The following is an 18,437-nucleotide window of genomic DNA, read 5'->3' on the forward strand; positions in this document are numbered from 1 at the left end:
GATCTGAATCCCAGGCTCTTCTCCATGCCAGGTAGATATCCTGGAAGGGGCTTCTGGGCTCTGAGCAAGGCCATGGAATCCACTGGTTCTGCCTGACCCTCCTCCAATGGGAATGCTCGTGGAGAGATGGCCCCTCTGGAGGCTCAGCTGCCCCTTCCTGCTTTTCCCTGCTTCCATGGGCTCTGCTTCTGTCCCCAAACCCTACAGGTTTACCTTCTCTTTTTGTATTTGGGCATTAGCAACTGAGAAGGGGCGGTGCCTGAGGGAGCAGCATACCCTCGGGGTCACCGCTCCCTCCTGGGGATCAGCAGTTCCCTGGCCACGTGGGCATGGAGTGAGCTTCCCTGCCCACAAATCATTCCTGCCAACCCATGGAAAGAAACACAGACAGGCGCCATGGGTGGCAGAGGATCTGCTCAAATGGCAAGAGGATGTCTGGGCTCCTTTTCTCTTTGTCATATTTCATTTTTGCCTCCCTCCATCCCCAGAGCAGGGAGAGAGTACCTAGCGTTTGGTGGGGGGTGAAAGTTAAATGACCACCTTCACTGGGTTGGCGAGGTGCTGTCACGGATGGCCGCCCACCGCCACCTTACCTGGTAAGCCCTGATGAGCGACTGCACTGCCAGGTGATCCTCCACCAGCTTGTCCACGTTGGGCTGGGCCTCCACCAGGGGCCGCGCTCTGGCCACAGCTGACAGGGAGCCCGGGCTCAGGGGGAGTGGGCTCTGGTAGGCGGTGCCTGGGGGCGCTCCGGCATTGGTGTTTCGGAAAAAAATGTCCCACGACTGAAGACAAAGAGGGAATACACGTGTCACTCCACTGCTCCCTTAAGGCCTAGGATGCATTTTTAGCCAAAAAGAGAACCTCTCTTGGCAGGTAAGTCTTGATTATGTCCAGCTACCAGTAGGCTGGTTGGGTCAACGTCTTCATACTCTGGACAGCCTGCTTCTACACTCCAAGGGTGGGTCTTTCAGAGGCTGGGTCCCTGCTTTCATCATTTCTTCGTGATGGGCCTCCTCACCCAACCCCATGACGCACATACCCTCCCATCAAAACCCTCAAGGCCCAAGGCCAGGCACCTCTGCCCCACTTGCGTGTGCCAACTGCTTCCACACGGGCAGCCCAGGAGTGGGTGACTGGAGGCCTTCCTGCCCCATCTGTCCCCTCCTGGTTATCTAGCAGACCAATGCTCTTGGCATTCCTGCCTGAAGGGCTACAACTGCTCCAGATCCTCAAACCCCCATTGAACCTCCTGAGGGGGACAGAAGGTATTTAGGGCTGCTTTCTGGACTCCAGGGGCTTGGCACAGCCTTTAGGGCCCAGGCCTAACTGCTCATGCTCACTCCCTGAACACAGAACAGAATCAGGGCCTGTATGTGAGAGGCAGTCCAGGGCTCAGATGTGTGAAGCCTCAAGGGTCCCCTCACTGACCCCTAGAGAAATAGCCATGTCTGTGCTTTAGGAGGCTGCTCAGGAGTTAAGAGCTCAGGTTGTGTTGTCAGGAGCAGAACCTTAATTCTGAGCTTTGAGATCTTGGTAAATAACCTAAATTTATGTGCTCAGTTTTTTTCATTTGTAAGATGAGGACAAAAAGAAAAAAATCTAAAAAAAAAGAAAAAAATCTATATTCTTTACAGTTTTTTTTTTTTTTTTTAAATAAAGACTAAAGGCATTCAGCACACAATCTGGTAGGCAGTTCATATTACTGGTAATAACTGATAATACTACTGGCTTCAATTTCCTATGTGCTAATGTGAACTAACTCCTCTTCCTATTATTTTTGACTATTTTGTGTAGGATTCTTTTTTTTTTTTTTTGGTCAATGCTGTGTGGCTTGTGGGATCTTAGTTCCTGACCAGGGATTGAAATTGTGCCCCTTGCAGTGGAAGTTCGGGGTCCTAACTACTGGAATGCCAGGTAACTCCCTGATTCAATTTATAATTTGCACAGATACTGTGAACTATAATAGTTTATCTTAGATGAAGATGTGAGGTTTTAAAAAAATGTAGAGGTCAGAAAAACTAAGATTTAATAAACCTTCATTGCAAAAAAATATATATAGTAAAACTCAAGCAGTTTAGACCCTGGAGAAGGAAATGGCAACCCACTCCAATATTCCTGCCTGGAAGATCACATGGACAGAGAAGCCAGGTGGGCTGCAGTCCATGGGGTCACAAAGAGTCGGACACGATTTAGCAACTAAATGACAAGAAGCAGTTTAGAAACGTGAAAACACTGTCTTTCTTCTCTGCCATGCGTTCTTCCAGTTTCTAAGATTCTTCTGTCAATGAACTCTGGTGAGACTCCTTGAAAAATCTGGAGAGGAGAAACTTGACTAGATTTGTGTGCACCTTCCTAGTAAATGCGGCCAAGATGTTGTTCAGATGGGTTTGTCTGGGAGCTTGCACAGGTACCAAATGGGTCTGTGTCTGGGCAGAAACCTGGAGATTGGTCCTGAAGATCTTCTGGCTTTTTCAGGCAGGTTCTTTACGACGCGTAGACAGATGACTTGGACAGTCCAAGAGACGGCTGCGTGCTACTGCCAGTCACAACCCTCTTGGGATGGGCATCGGCCTGGAACATCAGCAGCCCAGCCTCTCACTAAAAGTGTTTCTGAGGGGAGTGCTCCAGAACATTTATATCATTCTACAATAAGAACATATTCCTTTTGTACTCAGAAAAATTAATTAAAAAAAAATCCAACTATTAGGGAGATGATTATACAACATGGTAAATACATGAAAAAACAGAACTGTATACTTTTTATGTGAATTCTATCTCAGTAACAATTTTAAAATGCTTTAACAAATCTCACTATTCAAAGTTTTATTGTTTTTACCGTTCTAGTTACTTTTTAGTTTGTCAGTTGATGGTAGAAGGGAGATCTGGGGTTCTCTTGTGGCGCCAGCCATAACACTGACCGTAGAGAACATCACATCATGCAACCTGACAACCAAGGGCATTCTTCATCTAGGGCATGGAATCCCAAGACCAATCTCTCCCTCTGAGTTCTCTAACAGGAGTAAAAGCAGTATGTCACCAGAGAAAGCAACTGACTTACTCCTGTGAGAGAAAAAGAGAGGATGTCTCAGGATCAGCAGCCTAGGGCAAGGTAAGGCTGCCCCGAGCTCGGCATCCACCTAGTTCCTTATGAGAGCCTAAGGAGCAGACATGCTGAACACCCCCCCAAACATTTCCAACTTTGTGGAGCTTGAACAGCAGGCCATGCAAGCTCCACGCATTCTGGGAGCAGCTCTGGCCCAGGGCTCTCTGTGGCTCCCACCCATGCCTCCAGTAACCGAGGGCCTGGACTACAAGGAGCCCTGCTGACATAGCAGGCAATAGGGCAAGAGTCAGCCCAGCCTTGCACGCCAAGAACTAACAGCCTTGTAAAACCCGATCTAGTTTCTACTTTGCCCCCAGCTGGTTCTGGCACTGGAGTCCCCACCCTTACCTGTGTCTACACTAAGTCCTGTTATGGACACACACCCTGGGGCTGTAAGGGGGGGTGGGGCCAAGCCTCTGAGCAGCACACTTCCTTCAAGCCTTAAACACCTTCTTCTGCCTCACAGAATACATGAAGATGTGTCTGAAATGCAGTGGCAATTGCCCAACAAGACCTTGGATAGAGAGGGTCCCCTTGCTGCACGCCGCCCCCTCATCCTGAGGGGCACCAGCTGCTAAAAGATCCAGAGCCAAAAGGCACAGCAAAAACCACAAGTTCATCTCTCTTCAGAAAAATCAGCTTTGACTAACAAGAACATTGGTGGCAGCTGCAGAGGTGGGGTGGGGGTGGGGGGCAAGTTATCACACCGATGCTCTGAGCACCTGGCATGCCAACCACACGTTCCTGGGGAAGGTGCAGGTAGGCAAGACTGACACAGAGCGGCCACCAGGCAGAGATGCTGATCAGGTTAAGTGAGTCAGAGCAGGGCAACCCAAGGATATACAGCATCTCTCAGGCTGGCTTACCCTTGCCAAAGCCAGCAGACAAAGAAATCAAAGAATTTCCAGGGCTGACACCCAGAGGGCACAGGCCAGGCAGACAAAGGCTATAGGACCTTCCAGTCCAGGACCAGGGAGGCGGGGGGGGGAAATCGCAGTTATCGGGCCTCCTCTCTCTGACCTTCTTTTGTGCTTGGGATAAAACTCCAGGTGATTTTCAATTGGCTGAGGACAACAACGACGGAAATTCTGCTCAAGCTGGAGGCAGTCAGAAAAAACTGGTTCATACCGGTATTGCAGAGAGCTGGGAACCATTGGGAAAGAATATGCCAGGAATGCAGCGTCCTCCTTTCCTGTAATTCACCCCCACCGCCTGCACCACCAGCACACAGCAGCTGGTGTGCAGTTCTGCTCCCCTGCAGCTTGGCCAGGCCCTCCCCCACAAGTTCCAAGCAGGAGGGGCAGGCACCTGCACTCAGGTGACTGCCAGGCCAAGGAGCCCACCCCAACAACCAGCAAGCCCCCCTTCACCAGATCTGATCACTTGGTGACAGAAAATTGTTCGTTGCACACAGTTTGCAAAACCTTTGCACTGCAACTTAAAGCAGGTAAAGTTTAATGAGGTCAGACCTCCAAAAAAGCTGATTTTAAAAAGGCTGTGAAACATTATAAAGCAATTATACTCCAATTTAAAAAAAAAAAAAAAAAGGCTGTGACAGTGAAGGTCATTTTTTGGCTTGCAGGTTCCACCAGCCCTGGGACTCTGAGCCACACTTCCCCTCCCTGCTGCACTGTTCCCCAGGGTGCCCCTTCTACCCCACCGCCCCTACACCTGTCCTAGCTTCTGCATTCATTCAGCCGTCTGCACACCCCACCCTACCCCCACCCCTGCTGCCCAGGACACTTATCTCCGAGATGTGATGCCCGAGATGTGATGCATGGCTTTGTCACTATCTGGAGAGGATTTCTCTTTGGATAATCGCAGTCCTCATGTGCACACATCTCAGCTTGACACTTTATTTACCTGTGTGCGTACCTGCTGCCAGTTCTGACTCTCTCCCTGGCAGCAGCTTCCCCGCTGCCAGAACCAAGTGTCTGCAGACCTGCTGCAGGGACAGGTGACCATGAGGCTGAAGTGACGGGTCAGTGGGGTGCCCTTCTCAAATGAAGAGAAAGCTTCAAGAAGAGGATGCCTGTGTGGTCCCACGTGCTCCCTGCACCTAGAGCTTCACAGCCTTGATACCGTGGAGGTGAGCAGTCCTGGCCCTCAGAGGAGCTGTGGGGCCGGCCACCCACCTCCCGTGAGTGGGTTTAAAGCCACCAACTTGTTGCTGAAACAACTTAAACCAAAATATGATAGATTTCAAGTACAAATAAGGATAATATTCTGGTTGAAATGAAACCAGAGTTCTTATGTTTACTTTTAGATAACTAAAGGCATGTAGGAGAAGGCAATGGCACCCCACTCCAGTACTCTTGCCTGGAAAATCCCATGGACGGAGGAGCCTGGTAGGCTGCAGTCCATGGGGTAGCTAGGAGTCAGACACGACTGAGCAGCTTCACTTTCACTTTTCACTTTCATGCATTGGAGAAGGAAATGGCAACCCACTCCAGTGTTCTTGGCTGGAGAATCCCAGGGACGGGGGAGCCTGGTGGGCTGCCGTCTATGGGGTCACACAGGGTTGGACACGACTGAAGTGATTTAGCTTAGCAAAGGCATTTAACTGTAGTACATGAAGCTTTGTTTTCAAAAGCCCTCACTCCTATACTGCTCCATAAAACCTCCAAGACTTCTTACACAGGCCTGATGGGTTTCCCCTGAAGTCACCAGTTCTCTTCTCCCCTATTAGGGGGAGCTCTTCAAAGCTCCAAACACTTCTCTAATGTCTAAGGAAGTTGGTCCGGTGCCTGGCATGTAGGAGGTGCTCAACATACCTGCTGACTTAAGGTCAGACAGGACCAGGCTCCTTCACATCCTGACAGGTGTGGTGTCAGATGCAATGTCAGGTACACTGGTAGGGCTGGTGTGATGCGAGGTGCTATGCTCAGAGGGGTATCAAAAATGGTGCCGGGGGTGTCAGCTGTGGTGCTGGGGGCGGTTTCAGATGCAGTGTTATGTGGGCTGCCCAGTACACTGTCTGGAGAGGTACCAGACATGGTATCAGGTATAATGCTAAGTGCTGTGCTTGGCGGGGTATCAGGTGCGGTGGTGGATGTGGTGTCAGCTCTAAGAACGCAGAGCATCCAGAGTCCTCATCTCAGACGAGGTGCTGACCTCAGGGAGGGTGGCAGTGCTCACCAGGGGACACGGGTGTCAGCGGCTCAGTGAGGCAAGCAGACTTTACCCTGTTGATTGTCAGCAGGTTGCAAGAGCCTCAGGGCCAAGTTCCTGACTGTGAAGGTCACAATAGAGACTTGTTCACGAAGGGTTTGGTTTTGGAGGGGTCACAAACACACTACCACAGGCCCTCTCCCCTGCTTCAAAGGCCTCCAATGTGTGTCAGATACGCGGCCCAATGCAAGTGTGTGACCTCACAGGGCCACGCACACGTTGAGCCCACAAGAGGGGGCCTGCCTGCTGCCTGCCCACTCAAGTGGGTTGGGAGCCCCAGTCCTGCCCCCTGCAGGCTGGGTAAGTGCAAGTCACTTCAGCTGTCTGTGCCTGATTCCTTGCCTATAAAAGTACAGAGCACAGACTACTTAGGAGGACAGCCCTGTTATTTGTGTAGCGTTTTACACCCTTAAAAAAAGCACCTGCAGGTATACTCATATTTGTTCAAGAAACTGACGATCAAAGCTTAACCCCAGTATTGCTAATGCTTCTTCTAGCTGCTCAATTCTGTGACTCTGGGTTCTGGACCGACCAGACTGTTTTCTCTTGTCCAAAGTCCCCTTCTGATGCCACTCCTGCTGCCACCCTGCCGTCTCCACCCTCCCTATGGAACAATCCTCACCCATCTGCATTAGGCGCCCTGGTACAGAACATGATGTCACCTAATAGCCACCACCACCCTGTGCTGGGCTCTCTGCCAAGGACCCTGACGTAGAACCAGCCCGGGCAGTGGGTGCGGGAGCCTCTGGCCACTTCTTGGATGGACCAAACCCCAGGCTCAAAGGCCATCACAACTGATAAACGAATGACTGCCAGGTCTGGACGTCAGACCCCAGCACTGTCACAAACAACTGTTTCACTGTGTTCTGATGCTGACAATGCTTTTCAACTGCCACAAACATGAGATTCAGGGGAAGAAGTGACCAAGGAAAACTTACGTGTGGCCAAATAAGGGTTTGGCGGGTTCAGGCTAATTCAGTCAAATAAATGGACAGGCAGTGGCTCCAATACTTTGGCCACCTGTTGTGAAGAGCTGACTCAGTGGAAAAGACCCCGAAGCTGGGAAAGATTGAAGGCCGAAAGAGAAGGGAACGACAGAGGAGGAGATGGTTGGATGGTTGAAAGACATGAGTTTGAGTAAGCTCTGGGAGCTGGTGATGGACAGGGAAGCCTGGCATGCTGCAGTCCATGGGGTCGCAGAGTTGGGACACACATGAGCGAATGAACTGAACTGAGTGGCTCCTGGAGCCACAGACAGTCACCTATGACTTGCTGGCTGGCCAAAAGGTGCGGCTCCTCAAGGACCCCAGTGCCCTGGAGAGAGTGGGCACCTCTCTGAGGCTGTCTGTCTCCTGAGTCATCCCACACAGGGCTCCTCCAGCTTAGAAAGTGTACATTACTTCCTAAGCACCCAGCTTTCTGTGCACACCAGCCCAGCTACCATATGGAGCCGAATAATTCATGTCTCTGCACTGGGCAGTGTCTACCACCCTCCTGGTGTGCGCCATCTGTGCTAACTGCTGGGCTCCATGCCTTTTCTGAAAACACCACGTGTGACTGTCCTAACGTCCCGACAACACGATGCCCAGGGTGAGGGGAAGAGGAGGCCCTTGGTGGACCGCCACAGAACCTTCACCAAAGGTTCGTGCTTCAGAGCTAAGCAGTCTTGAAAGACATGCACAATGCTGGGCTTCAGACCCCTCCAACCAAGGCAGGGCCTTGTTTAAACCATCCCCAGCTGAGGAAGGGCAGGGCCATGCCTCGACCCAACTCATTACCCACCACCATGTCTAGAAGGAACCAGGATCTGGGCCTGCCAGACCTGTCACCACAGAACTATTTCTATAGCTAAAACCAGGGGCTCTGCTTGGGGATTCCTCAACCACAGAAGCCAAGTGAATTGTGCTTCACTAGAGCAATGCCGTGTTTTTTTTTTTAAACCACAGTGTTGTACAGGCAAGAGAACATCTCCAGACAAGTTCTACTATCTTCTCTCTCTGTGTGCAGGTAAAATGTCAATAAACACACAGGATTAGCAAAGAAAAGCCGTCCTGACTTAGCCCTAACTGCTGATTGGGGAATGATGCATCCTGAATTCCCGCTCCAGACTAAGGGTGGGGGCCCCATCATATCATTATGGAAAGCACTGTGGTAAGCTGCCCAGTGGCCATGCGTCCTCCCAGGTCCACACAAAGGCCCCCTGCAGGGGTTGGGAGGCTCCTCCACTGGAGGTGTGTCCCCGGGGACGACCTGAGATTTGTTTGGACCACAGCCGTGGGTGCCAGTGGCAGTGTGTAAGTTCTGGGTGGGGCATTCCAAGGCCAGCAGGCTCTCCTCCCCTCCCCTCTCCTCTCAGAGATACGCTGGGGCCTTGTGAGGGGGTCGCTCTGGTCCCTGGATGATGGCAGGGCCCAGCGAATAGCTAGCACCAAACGCCAGATGTGAGGGGGTCCTTTGTGGGGCTGCAGCCTGGCTGAACCACAGCTGCACAGGAGAAAGACTTTGCTGGTGGTGTTTTGAGTTGCTAGGTTTTAGGGTTATTTATTTTATGTACACTCACAGGAACCAGATTTTTATTGCAGGAAAATATTATATGCAGGACATCTGTGACCTCTCATGAGCAGTCTTCCTGGGATTCCTCAGCAAGTGAGAGCCCATGCCCTCTGCCTGGCTGTCTGCAGCCAACAATGCATTCTGTCAACTCAGGGTTACAACTTCCGAGGGCAGCCATGCGGGACCACAGAGGGCATCTGATCCCCCACATGCCTAGTGGGCACCGAACCTGGAGGACGCAGCCCAGCCAAGCCAAGCCTCAGCCCAGAGAGAATTGTGTGTCTGCAAGTCATAACCACTTAGAAAGAAGGCCCTAAACTTACAACCTGCTTGCGGACAGCAGAGCCCAGAGCCTGGCAGACCATCAGTGGGGCCTGACACAGATGGAACAAGAAGAGCCAGTGGCCCAGAGGCTCTGAGCTGATGCTGATCACCAACCACAGCAGCTCCTTTCTGGGAAAAGCCCCAAAGGACCCCTCCCTCTGACAATGTTTCCTTCCTTCCTTCCTCAGAAAGGAGGCGCCGGGAGAGTGGCCAGGGTGGAGCTCACTGCTCCCTTCTCAGCAGCTGACCCAGCACCAAAGATGATGCTCCTTTCTTGCTCCTGGTATCCTCCTTCCCCTTGTGGTCACTCTGGATCCCTCTCTGCAGTTATTACTGACATTTAAAAACCCACTATTTTTGCTTAACATACAGTACGAAAGGGTAATCATTAAAAAGTCACGCTCCCAGAGATGCAGCATGCTTTTATTCCAAGCCCGCCTTCCTCTCGCCACAGGCTCAGCTCTGTCAGCGCCCGACGCCGTCACCCTCTTCCAACCGCGGAGGGGTCCACGCCCCCACAGCGCTTCACAAAATAAGCAAACACTCCTCTCCTTGACCCCTGGGGCCTCTCAACGCATGTCGTAGCTCAAACTTTTGGTTTTCACGTGCCTTTGGCTCCTGGCACCGAGCCTCGCAGGACCCTCTCGAGTGTTGCTGAGTGCCCCCTGAGTGTCCCTCTGCAGTGCCTTTCCTGGGCACAGGCACACTGTCCCTGGTCAGGCCCCTTCCTTACCCTTCAAAGTTCAGTATGACTGTCGCTTCCCTTCAGAAGCCGGTGGGGTTTACCCTGTGTTCTAACTGTGCTGTGCTTATAGAATTTTCACAGGCCTGAGAGCTAGAGGGCCCTGACGCTCACACCTCCTGACAGCAAACTCAGTCCTCCAAAAAAAACTATCATGAGCTGCCAACTGCCACGCATGTAAAGTGAAGGCGCTGCTTCATGACCCCTACACTTTTCAAAGGTGCAAATTTTATTTCCCTGATTGCATAAACATAAATCTTTTAAGAGTAAAACACCATACTGAAGTTAGGGAGGATATTCTTCGCAGTTTAGTCGATTTAACACAGAAAGTCACCAGGGTTGAGATTCTTCCTGATGTAGGAAGCTCAGTATGGAGGAACTTCAAAATGCAATTGAACAGCCTTGTTCACTGAAAGCCTATTAAGCATACCATGTGTATGTTTTTCTTCAAGGCCAGCAGAGAACTAGAGCGCACCACGGTTGTTTTTAAAGTGCAGCCAAGACAGTTTCAAGTGGCAGGATGAAAAGGAATGGTGTCACTGCATACTGGGGACAACGCATTTCTGTTTCTGCTTAGCTTGTCTAGTTCAATTACAGAAAATTACAGGATTGTGTTTTATGAGCAGGGAAGAAAAAAGGAGAACAGCATGGGCCTGAAAGGCGGCGTAGCCAAGCTCAATGAGGTGGGACCGAATCTGGAATTCGCACCTCGATCCCTACAGAGGTCCTGTCATGACCATGCTAGACAAGAGAGCTGTTATTACACTTGGCAGCAGGCTGGCAAAAGGCAGGAGAGGAAATGGACTCAGCAGAGGAGCAAGACAGGCTTTCAGGAAGTGGGCAGAGGTCACTCTGAAGGCCAGGGAGGCGAAGCAAGCTCTAATGGACAAAGGACAGTGTGCAGGCCCAATCAGAAGGGGCAGGGAGGGCACCACGGGGAGGAGAAGGCACAGGGCCTGAGCCTGGGTCTTCCCAGGCAGGGTTGACACCACATGATGCCTGTGGGTGGGGTCCTCTGAGGGTTCAGCAGCTCTCAATTACCTGTTTGTCTAAAACACTAACAAAGACAATGTGGCTTTGACTCTGTATTTTAGATGTAATTAAAAATAAGACGTCACAATCTGACTTATCCCCAACATGGCCAAGACCTTAATGAGGGGGGGCTTTGCATGCTGACAGAACAAGCCCGGCTGAAGGTTCCTAAAAGGGTCATGTAGTGAGCTGCACTTGACAAGGTGTTCAAGACTGAAGTGTAGAGGCTGGACTGGAGAAAACAATGGGGAAGAGACGGCTGTCCAGGAAAGGACCACACCAAAGGATAGGAAGACAAGAGTACAAAGGCAGATCCAGGGCTGATCAGGTAACTGGGCATAGAGGCGCAGGGAGTGTCCAGGGGCTTTGCACCCCTGAACTGCTTGATTACTACAAACATAACTTTCATAATTAGACACCTAGAAATAAAAGTCTTCTTTAAAAATAGAGATACGACAAAACTAAAAAGTAAATTATAAACTCAAAAATGAAATACAGACTGAGAATTAGACTAGAGTATTAGAGAATTGCCTTGCTAATTTTGTTAAGTATGGTTAAGAAACCATTCCCTTGTTAGAGTCACTCAGGTACATTTATGACAGAAATAATAATGGTTTGAGATTTGCCTTGATAAACACAAGTGGGGAGTATTTTACAAAACAAACCAACAAACAGAAAAGTAAGTAGGGAAGAAATAGATTTTTAAGAACTGGCAAGTGTAGAGAGCTACTGAAGTTGGGCACTGGGTCTCCTCGTGGAGGTTCATTTTACATTCCTGTCAACTGGGGGGCGGGGGGAAGCACAATGTTAAGAGTTGTGAGTTACATTTTATTTGGAGCAAAATGAGGACTATAGCCAGGGAGTCAGCATTTCATATAGCTCTGAGAAACTGCTCCAAGGAGGTTGAGAGGTGGTCAGTATATTTGTAATTTTGGTGAAGGGAGAGTATATGCAACCAAGCACTTATTTTTTGCAGAGGGCTGATGCTAATCTTGTGAAGGTTACTGCTAGTCATGAGGAACAGACGTCACTATGAAGGAATTTAGTGCTTTTCTAGATATGAGGAGATGAAAGAACTGGGTTCATAAAATCTTCCCTGGAAAATAATCTAACTATCTAAAGACCTGTCCTGCCAGTTTTTTCCAGAGCCCAGAGCGCCTGCTTTCTGACCTCCTCCTTGAACTCCTTTCAAGCGGTGTTGAAGGTTAGCGGCTGCAGAGGCTCATAATTTGATCTTTGGAGAGGCAGACAGCAAGTGCGAATTTGCAGTTGACACTCCTACTACATGTTTGAAAAGGTCATAAAAAGTTTAAGAAATAACAGGATAGCAGAGAGGCAGAGATGCTAAATGTGTTCTGTTTCTGCTGAAAAAAGTCCAGTCCTAGCAGTTCCCTGTGAGCCCTCTGCAAATGGAGGGAAGAGCACAGCAACTGAACCAGCTCTCGGGCAGGGAGTCTGATATCCCCTATCTGATGCAGAAATGAGAGATCAGAAATTTGATCAATCCAAATCTTAAAAGCTAATTTTCTTTATATCTCCCTAAACTATGTTTTCTAACACAAACCAAAATAAAGCATTTTTAAACAAAGTCAACAATTTCCAAGATCTTTTGAGTGTCATAGATGCCTCTGAAAATCTGAGCAAAGCTCTGGAACGTCTCCGTCAAAAAATAAGCACACATCAGTTACTGGGCCTAATTCAATGTAGAGAGGTGATCAAGTCCACTTTGCTGGGAAATCCGAGAAGGGGCACTGCCACTCTAAACATCCACTGATTTACAACATCCTGTCCCTCTCCCTCTAGGATACGCTGAGTCCCCTGGAGAACCTGACAACAGAAATCAGCAGATAAAATCTGACCCAAAGATGCCAACCTGCATGTATTCTCTTATTAAACTACAGTTCTTTTTGGAGATCCTTTACCCACACCCCTGCAGAGTCTCAAAGAGGTGCTTGCTCTGACCTGTGGAGCCCAAGGAACCAGCCCTCACTCTAGAGTCTTCCTCAGAAGGCTGCATCAGTTTTGTTAGTAGTCCTCTCACTGCGCTATCCTCACTCTCAGGACAGATGGACTCTGTGACCATTCCACCCAGCCTGAGAGCCCCCAAGTGCTTCCCAGTCATCACATGCTACCTTTCTTGATGCTATGTGATAAAAATACTTTTCAAGAATTGGTAGGGGAAAAAAAAAGAATTAGTGGAGCAAAGAGCATTTTTAGGGTGGTGAAAATACTCTGTATGATGTACTGTAATGGTGAGACATGTCATTATGTATTTGTCCAAAACCACAAATGCATACCACCAAGAGTGAACCCTAATGTAGACTATGGGCTTTGGGTGATGATGACATGTCAGCGCAGGTTCATCAATTATAACAAACGTTGTAAGTTTGGTGGGGAATATTGATGGTGTGGGAGGCTGCATGTATAGAGGCAAGGAGTATACGGCAAATCTCTGTACCTACCCCTCAATTTTGCTGTAAACCTAAAACTCCTCTAAAGAGTAAATCTTAAAAAAAATTTTTAAGCAATAATAATGATAATGATATTAACACAAATACTAATAATGGTGACAGTCCCTGTGATGGTTTCAGCTCCACTTTTCAGAGCTCTGCACCAGACAGTGGTGTGCTTCTTCACTGCAACCCATTCCCATGACGCATCCACACACAGACACCCCCAAGCCTAGATCCATATTACCTTGTAAGAGCTCATTCTGGTGCTATTCCCCCCTAAACCAAATAGAACTTAAGAAAACTTGTTTGGTTCTACAAAGAGGTTATATCTGAGAAAAGGAAGGTGAGGAACAGCCTGGACATGAGACGGAGTCTGATTCCAAAACCTCTGGGCTAAGTTTATTTGAAAGAGAACCTTGTAGCAACTGTCCTCAGAAACTGCTAATATCTGACATTACTGGCAGGGCCAGTTTTATACAGAACGTCTTTCTGGGTGGTCCATTTGTCTACCGTCTTGGGAGACACACCCCAGATCTCCTCCCATAGAAAACCAGATCTCACGTTGCTCAAGGAGCAATGCAGCTTCCAGGTTGCCAAGAAAACAGGGAAGAGAAAGACCTGGCTAGGTGTCCTCCTTTGCTGGGCAAGGAGGTTCAGACCAAGAGGTGGCATTCCTGATAAAACAGGGCTAGGGGTTCCCACAGTCACACAGACATATGCAATCCTAAATGTCACTAACACTTCAGGGTAAAGGGTAAAGATTATACAAAGGCCTTACAGAAGCAGGCTGCTTTTTGAAGACAAATCCCTAAAATTCACAAGGAAGGAAGAGGCCAGATCAACAGAGATGGCAGCCAGCCTCTGATGGGCACTTCCTCTATGTAGACCCTGAGCACCTCGCATATACTGTCTCCTCAGATCTTCCCACACCCTGCAAATGGGCCACAAGGAGCTGAGCAGCTTGGGGACCCATCCTCCAGCGCCTGCACTGGGCCAGCTGCATGACCTGAAAGCCAAGAAACAGTTATCAAAACTCATAAATATCACTGGGCAAAATGCTCTGAAGAAGTTCTGCCACGAGGCATGCTCTGCATCAAGTAAACACATGAAGGGAGAGGTTCTAAAGAATAGCCTCATACGTCAACACGGAGAAATTAGAAGGAAGCCTTCACAGAATTTACTTTCAAATACAGGAGAGGGACATGAACGTGCTGATCTAAAATGTCATTTGTAGAGAAATCACATGAGATGGTTTTCAGGTGATCCGAGGACAGTGGGATGGAGGAGCTTCCTGAAGGTCCTTTCTTCCGTGTGCTTCCGCTGTCCTGCAGCAGCATTGGTGACGTCCTGGGAGCGGAGCAAGTGCTTCGTCACCTCCGTGGGGGTTTAACATGTTGGCTGTCCCAGGAAGCAAGGCCTTGAGCACGCCGCACATGGAGAGAGGGAAATGCCCCTCCAGAGAAGGTGGTTCCTGTTGGGCCTGGGCTGACGGTCGAGTTGGGCTGATGCAAAGAACTCGAGCTGGTGGGGCTTCTAGCCGCCTGCCTAACTTCCTTCTTGAGGGTCCTCAGAACACATGCACTTACCTGGACGGCCAGCCACCACCGGCCAAGACTCCAAACACGGACACCTGCTCCTTTGAGCCTTACCTTGTGTACACTTTTGGGGTTTTCCAACCAAGCATAGTACATTTCCTCCACATAGTTCGAACTAGTCCCGCTGAGGAAAGGCTCCGCAGCAACGGGGGCAGTATAGCACCGTATCTGCCCAAACGTCCTAGCTGCTGCTGGTCTGTTTTGTGAAAATGTCTTCACAGTCTGGGAAGCCGTTAACGGCCTCAACTTAGCAGCACAAGTCCTTAAGTGAAACATTCTTGTCCTGAAGTCTCTCACGACTGTCTGCACCAAAGAAAAGAAAGAGAAGTTAGAAAGCGCATTTTAGCAGACAAGGCTACTAGGGGGAAACCCTCTCAGACTTTGGCTGGAGGAGAAAGAGTCTGTAAATGCATGTGTGGCTACGTGTTCTGCTTCAGAGAGCATGGCAGAGCATGAGGTAGTCAAGCGGACCAACCTTCTACATGCAGGGCCTGCACTCAACATGGGGAGCTAAGAGCACAGCTGCAGAGGTCATGGTCTGCACTTGCAAGTTTTGATCCAGTTTGAGGGCTATGAGATATCATGACAGGGGTGCTTCCCTGATGGCTCGGCAGTAAAAAACCTGCCTGCAATGTAGGAGATGCACGTTCAGAAGTCAGGGAGATCTCCTGGAGTAGGAAATGGCATCCCACTCTAGTATTTTTGCCTGGGAAATCCCATGGACAGAGGAGACTGGTAGATCCCTACAGTCCCTGGGGGTCGCAAAGAATTAAGACACAACTAAGCACATGTAAGTTTATACGTTGTGTAAAACAACTATAGGAAAAGGCAACAAGGGTGAATTAAGGATTAGGTTAGTATTAACTGCAAAAGGAGAAATACTTTCTAATCTATCCAGAGATTACCGAGCCCTGTTGGACTTTTGGTATTCTAGAGAACACAGAGACACTGGGAAAATATTTTGCTCACCCTCAAATAAATTATCTTTGAGCAGAAGAAAAAAATATACTAAAAATAATTACAGCAAAAGCACTGAGCACCTGAGAGGCACAGAAAATACCAACAAAACTCCCTGGGAGAACCCACTTCTCCTAAGTGCTTCTTTCCAGCAGGCAGGAAAGTTTGGGGAAGGGCACAGACAATAGGGACGACTTCGCTCTGAAGAGGAGGGGAAGGCAGGGATTCTACATATAAGAATCAGTAGGAAGAAAAATCAGAGAGATGGAAAAGTTTGAAGAACACAGGGGAGGAGCAAGAACTGTCTTGGCCAGCAGGAGGAATGGATTAGCTGGACGGCCAAGGGCCTGGATGCCACGTTTCCAAAAACTGGAGCCAGGAGAGGGCCAACAAGGGAGGCAGGGGGCTCTGCAAGACAAAGGCATGGACAGCAATGACCACAGAAGAGTCTGCCTACCTTGCTCCACTCTACAGTCAGTAGCTTGACCTGTTAGGTCTCTTCCAAATCCACCAACTCCTTCAAGGCACGTGTTAGCTCTTCTGCTTTATAGGTCACCTTTCTGAGTTTGTTTACATTTTCCCCAAGGTTGAATGGACCTTGAGTTTGATGGCTGTAATTTTACTAATCTAATATATAACTCTAACTACACTATCCACTTTACAAAAGCAGCTGATGCACCCACTAGACTATGAAAGAGTTTAGACTGTCTGGGTTGGGAAGGTCCCCTGGAGGAGGGCACGGAACCCACTCCAGTATTCTTCCTGGAGAATCCCCATGGGCAGAGGAGCCTGGCGAGGCTACAGTCCATAGGGTCGCACAGAGTTGGACATGAATGAAGTGACTAAGCAGCTGCAGTGGAGGGTCTTGAACCACTTCCAATCATGGGTAAGCAGTCAGATGCCTCTGGAAGGGGACAAGGATACTGTGCTGCTTCTCTTTCCATAAAAATCCCAGCTGCCCAGTGGTCTCTTCCAATCATAGCAAAAGAGGCTGGGGAAGGGGAGGGGAGCCACTGGGCAGAAGTGAGGCTCACCACAGCCCTCTGCCCTGGGAAGTGGTGACTGATAGTCTAACAAATGGTTGGCCTTAAAGCAAGTGCCCTGGCTGTAAAGTGGGAATTACACCCCACCTTCATTCCTGCCTGAAGGAAATCCAAGCTCTGAGACAGGCTGAGAATTACCCAGAAATAAATGTTACATAAACTATCCTCTACACCGTTTGTAAGAACCCCTTCTCTTGACCCAAATATGATCAGGATATGCATAAAGGACTCTGGCCTGTTTGGCTGCTTGGAAAAGACAGGTCAGCAAAAGCAGAATTTAAAAGCTAAACAACAAACAACAACTTGCCACTTAAAAAATGCTATCTTTAGGATGCTATCTTAACTCCTTTTTTAAAAAAACCCTTAAGTAACTTCAGTAGTTCTTTCTACTGCCAACTCTGTTCCAATTTTCTCAGCTATTAAGTTGAAGGCAGACAAAAAGCTATCAAAGACACTGATGGCAAAAATACTATTACTGTTGCTTTCCACGTTAATTTTTTTTTTTCCACGTTAATTTTTAAAAAACTCAGGCCGACACTCATCTCTTTCCTCCAATGTCATTATTATCCAGGCAGCTTGAAACACTCTGAGTTGGGAGTTTTCTCCTAGAACACAGCAGTATCATCACCTCCATTAACAGTCATTATTCAGTTGCTGTAATACCCAATTAACAGGCACCACACCGACAAGTACAAAACTGTTCACTTCATCTCTTCTTCCTAAAGCAGTCCTTCCAATATGATACAGTAAACAAACCACATTACCAAGTTCTACAGTCATAAAATCTGACAAACAGCTCAGTGCTGCCCAGCACAATTACTAACTAACAATCTTCAAACTTCCCTTAAGATGACTCATAGGAAAACTTTGCCTTCAGCAGACAGCTCAACATCTCCCTGCCTCCACCCCAGGATGACCAGGAACAGCTGTTCCCTATCTGCAATCTGAGAGACCCACAGAGCAGACACCAGGTATACATTTCAGATTCTGGAAGGTTCAGATTCCATCCTTCCAATTCCAGAGTCAACATTAAGAATAGTGCATTTCTGGTAGGAATGCTGAACCGTTCAAACCCTTTCATGAAAGCTTTGGGTTGTCAAAAAAGTCCAAGTGTTCTGACTTGTGGTTGAGAACAATATTTCTACTTGATAGGGGTGCCAAATATTCTTAGTGGGGAAAGAACAGTCTTTTCAACAGATGGTGCCAGGGCAACTAGAGATCCACATGTGAAAAATGATTTTGGACCCCTGTCTTACACCATACACAAAATTAACTCAAAATGGATCAAAGACCTAAATCCAAGAGCTGGCACTGTAAGACTCTTATAAGGTTTCTAACTTCCAAAATGGAGTAAATCTTCAGAACCTTGAGTCAAACAATGTGTCTTAGGACACCAAAAGTACAAACAACAACAAACTGGACTTCATCAAAATAAAAACTTCAGTGCTTCAAAGTGAAAGT

General features: G+C 48.5%; 1 protein-coding gene across 4 annotated transcripts in view; it reads right to left on the reverse strand.

Moving 5' to 3' along the window:
* OGDH (oxoglutarate dehydrogenase) overlaps nt 1-18,437 on the reverse strand; it is a 67,504-nt gene that overhangs the window by 39,176 nt on the left and 9,891 nt on the right. For all 4 annotated transcript variants that reach the window (XM_043871861.1, XM_043871863.1, XM_043871864.1 and 1 more), the window contains exons 2-3: nt 15,031-15,279; nt 594-785 (exon numbers count right to left, since the gene is read on the reverse strand). In XM_043871861.1, the coding sequence (XP_043727796.1) occupies nt 594-785; nt 15,031-15,252 (414 nt within the window). In that variant the 5' untranslated portion in view covers nt 15,253-15,279. The remainder of the gene's footprint in view (nt 1-593; nt 786-15,030; nt 15,280-18,437) is intronic.

Source organism: Cervus elaphus, chromosome 18, assembly GCF_910594005.1.
Source record: "Cervus elaphus chromosome 18, mCerEla1.1, whole genome shotgun sequence".
NCBI classification, from domain to species: domain Eukaryota; kingdom Metazoa; phylum Chordata; class Mammalia; order Artiodactyla; family Cervidae; genus Cervus; species Cervus elaphus.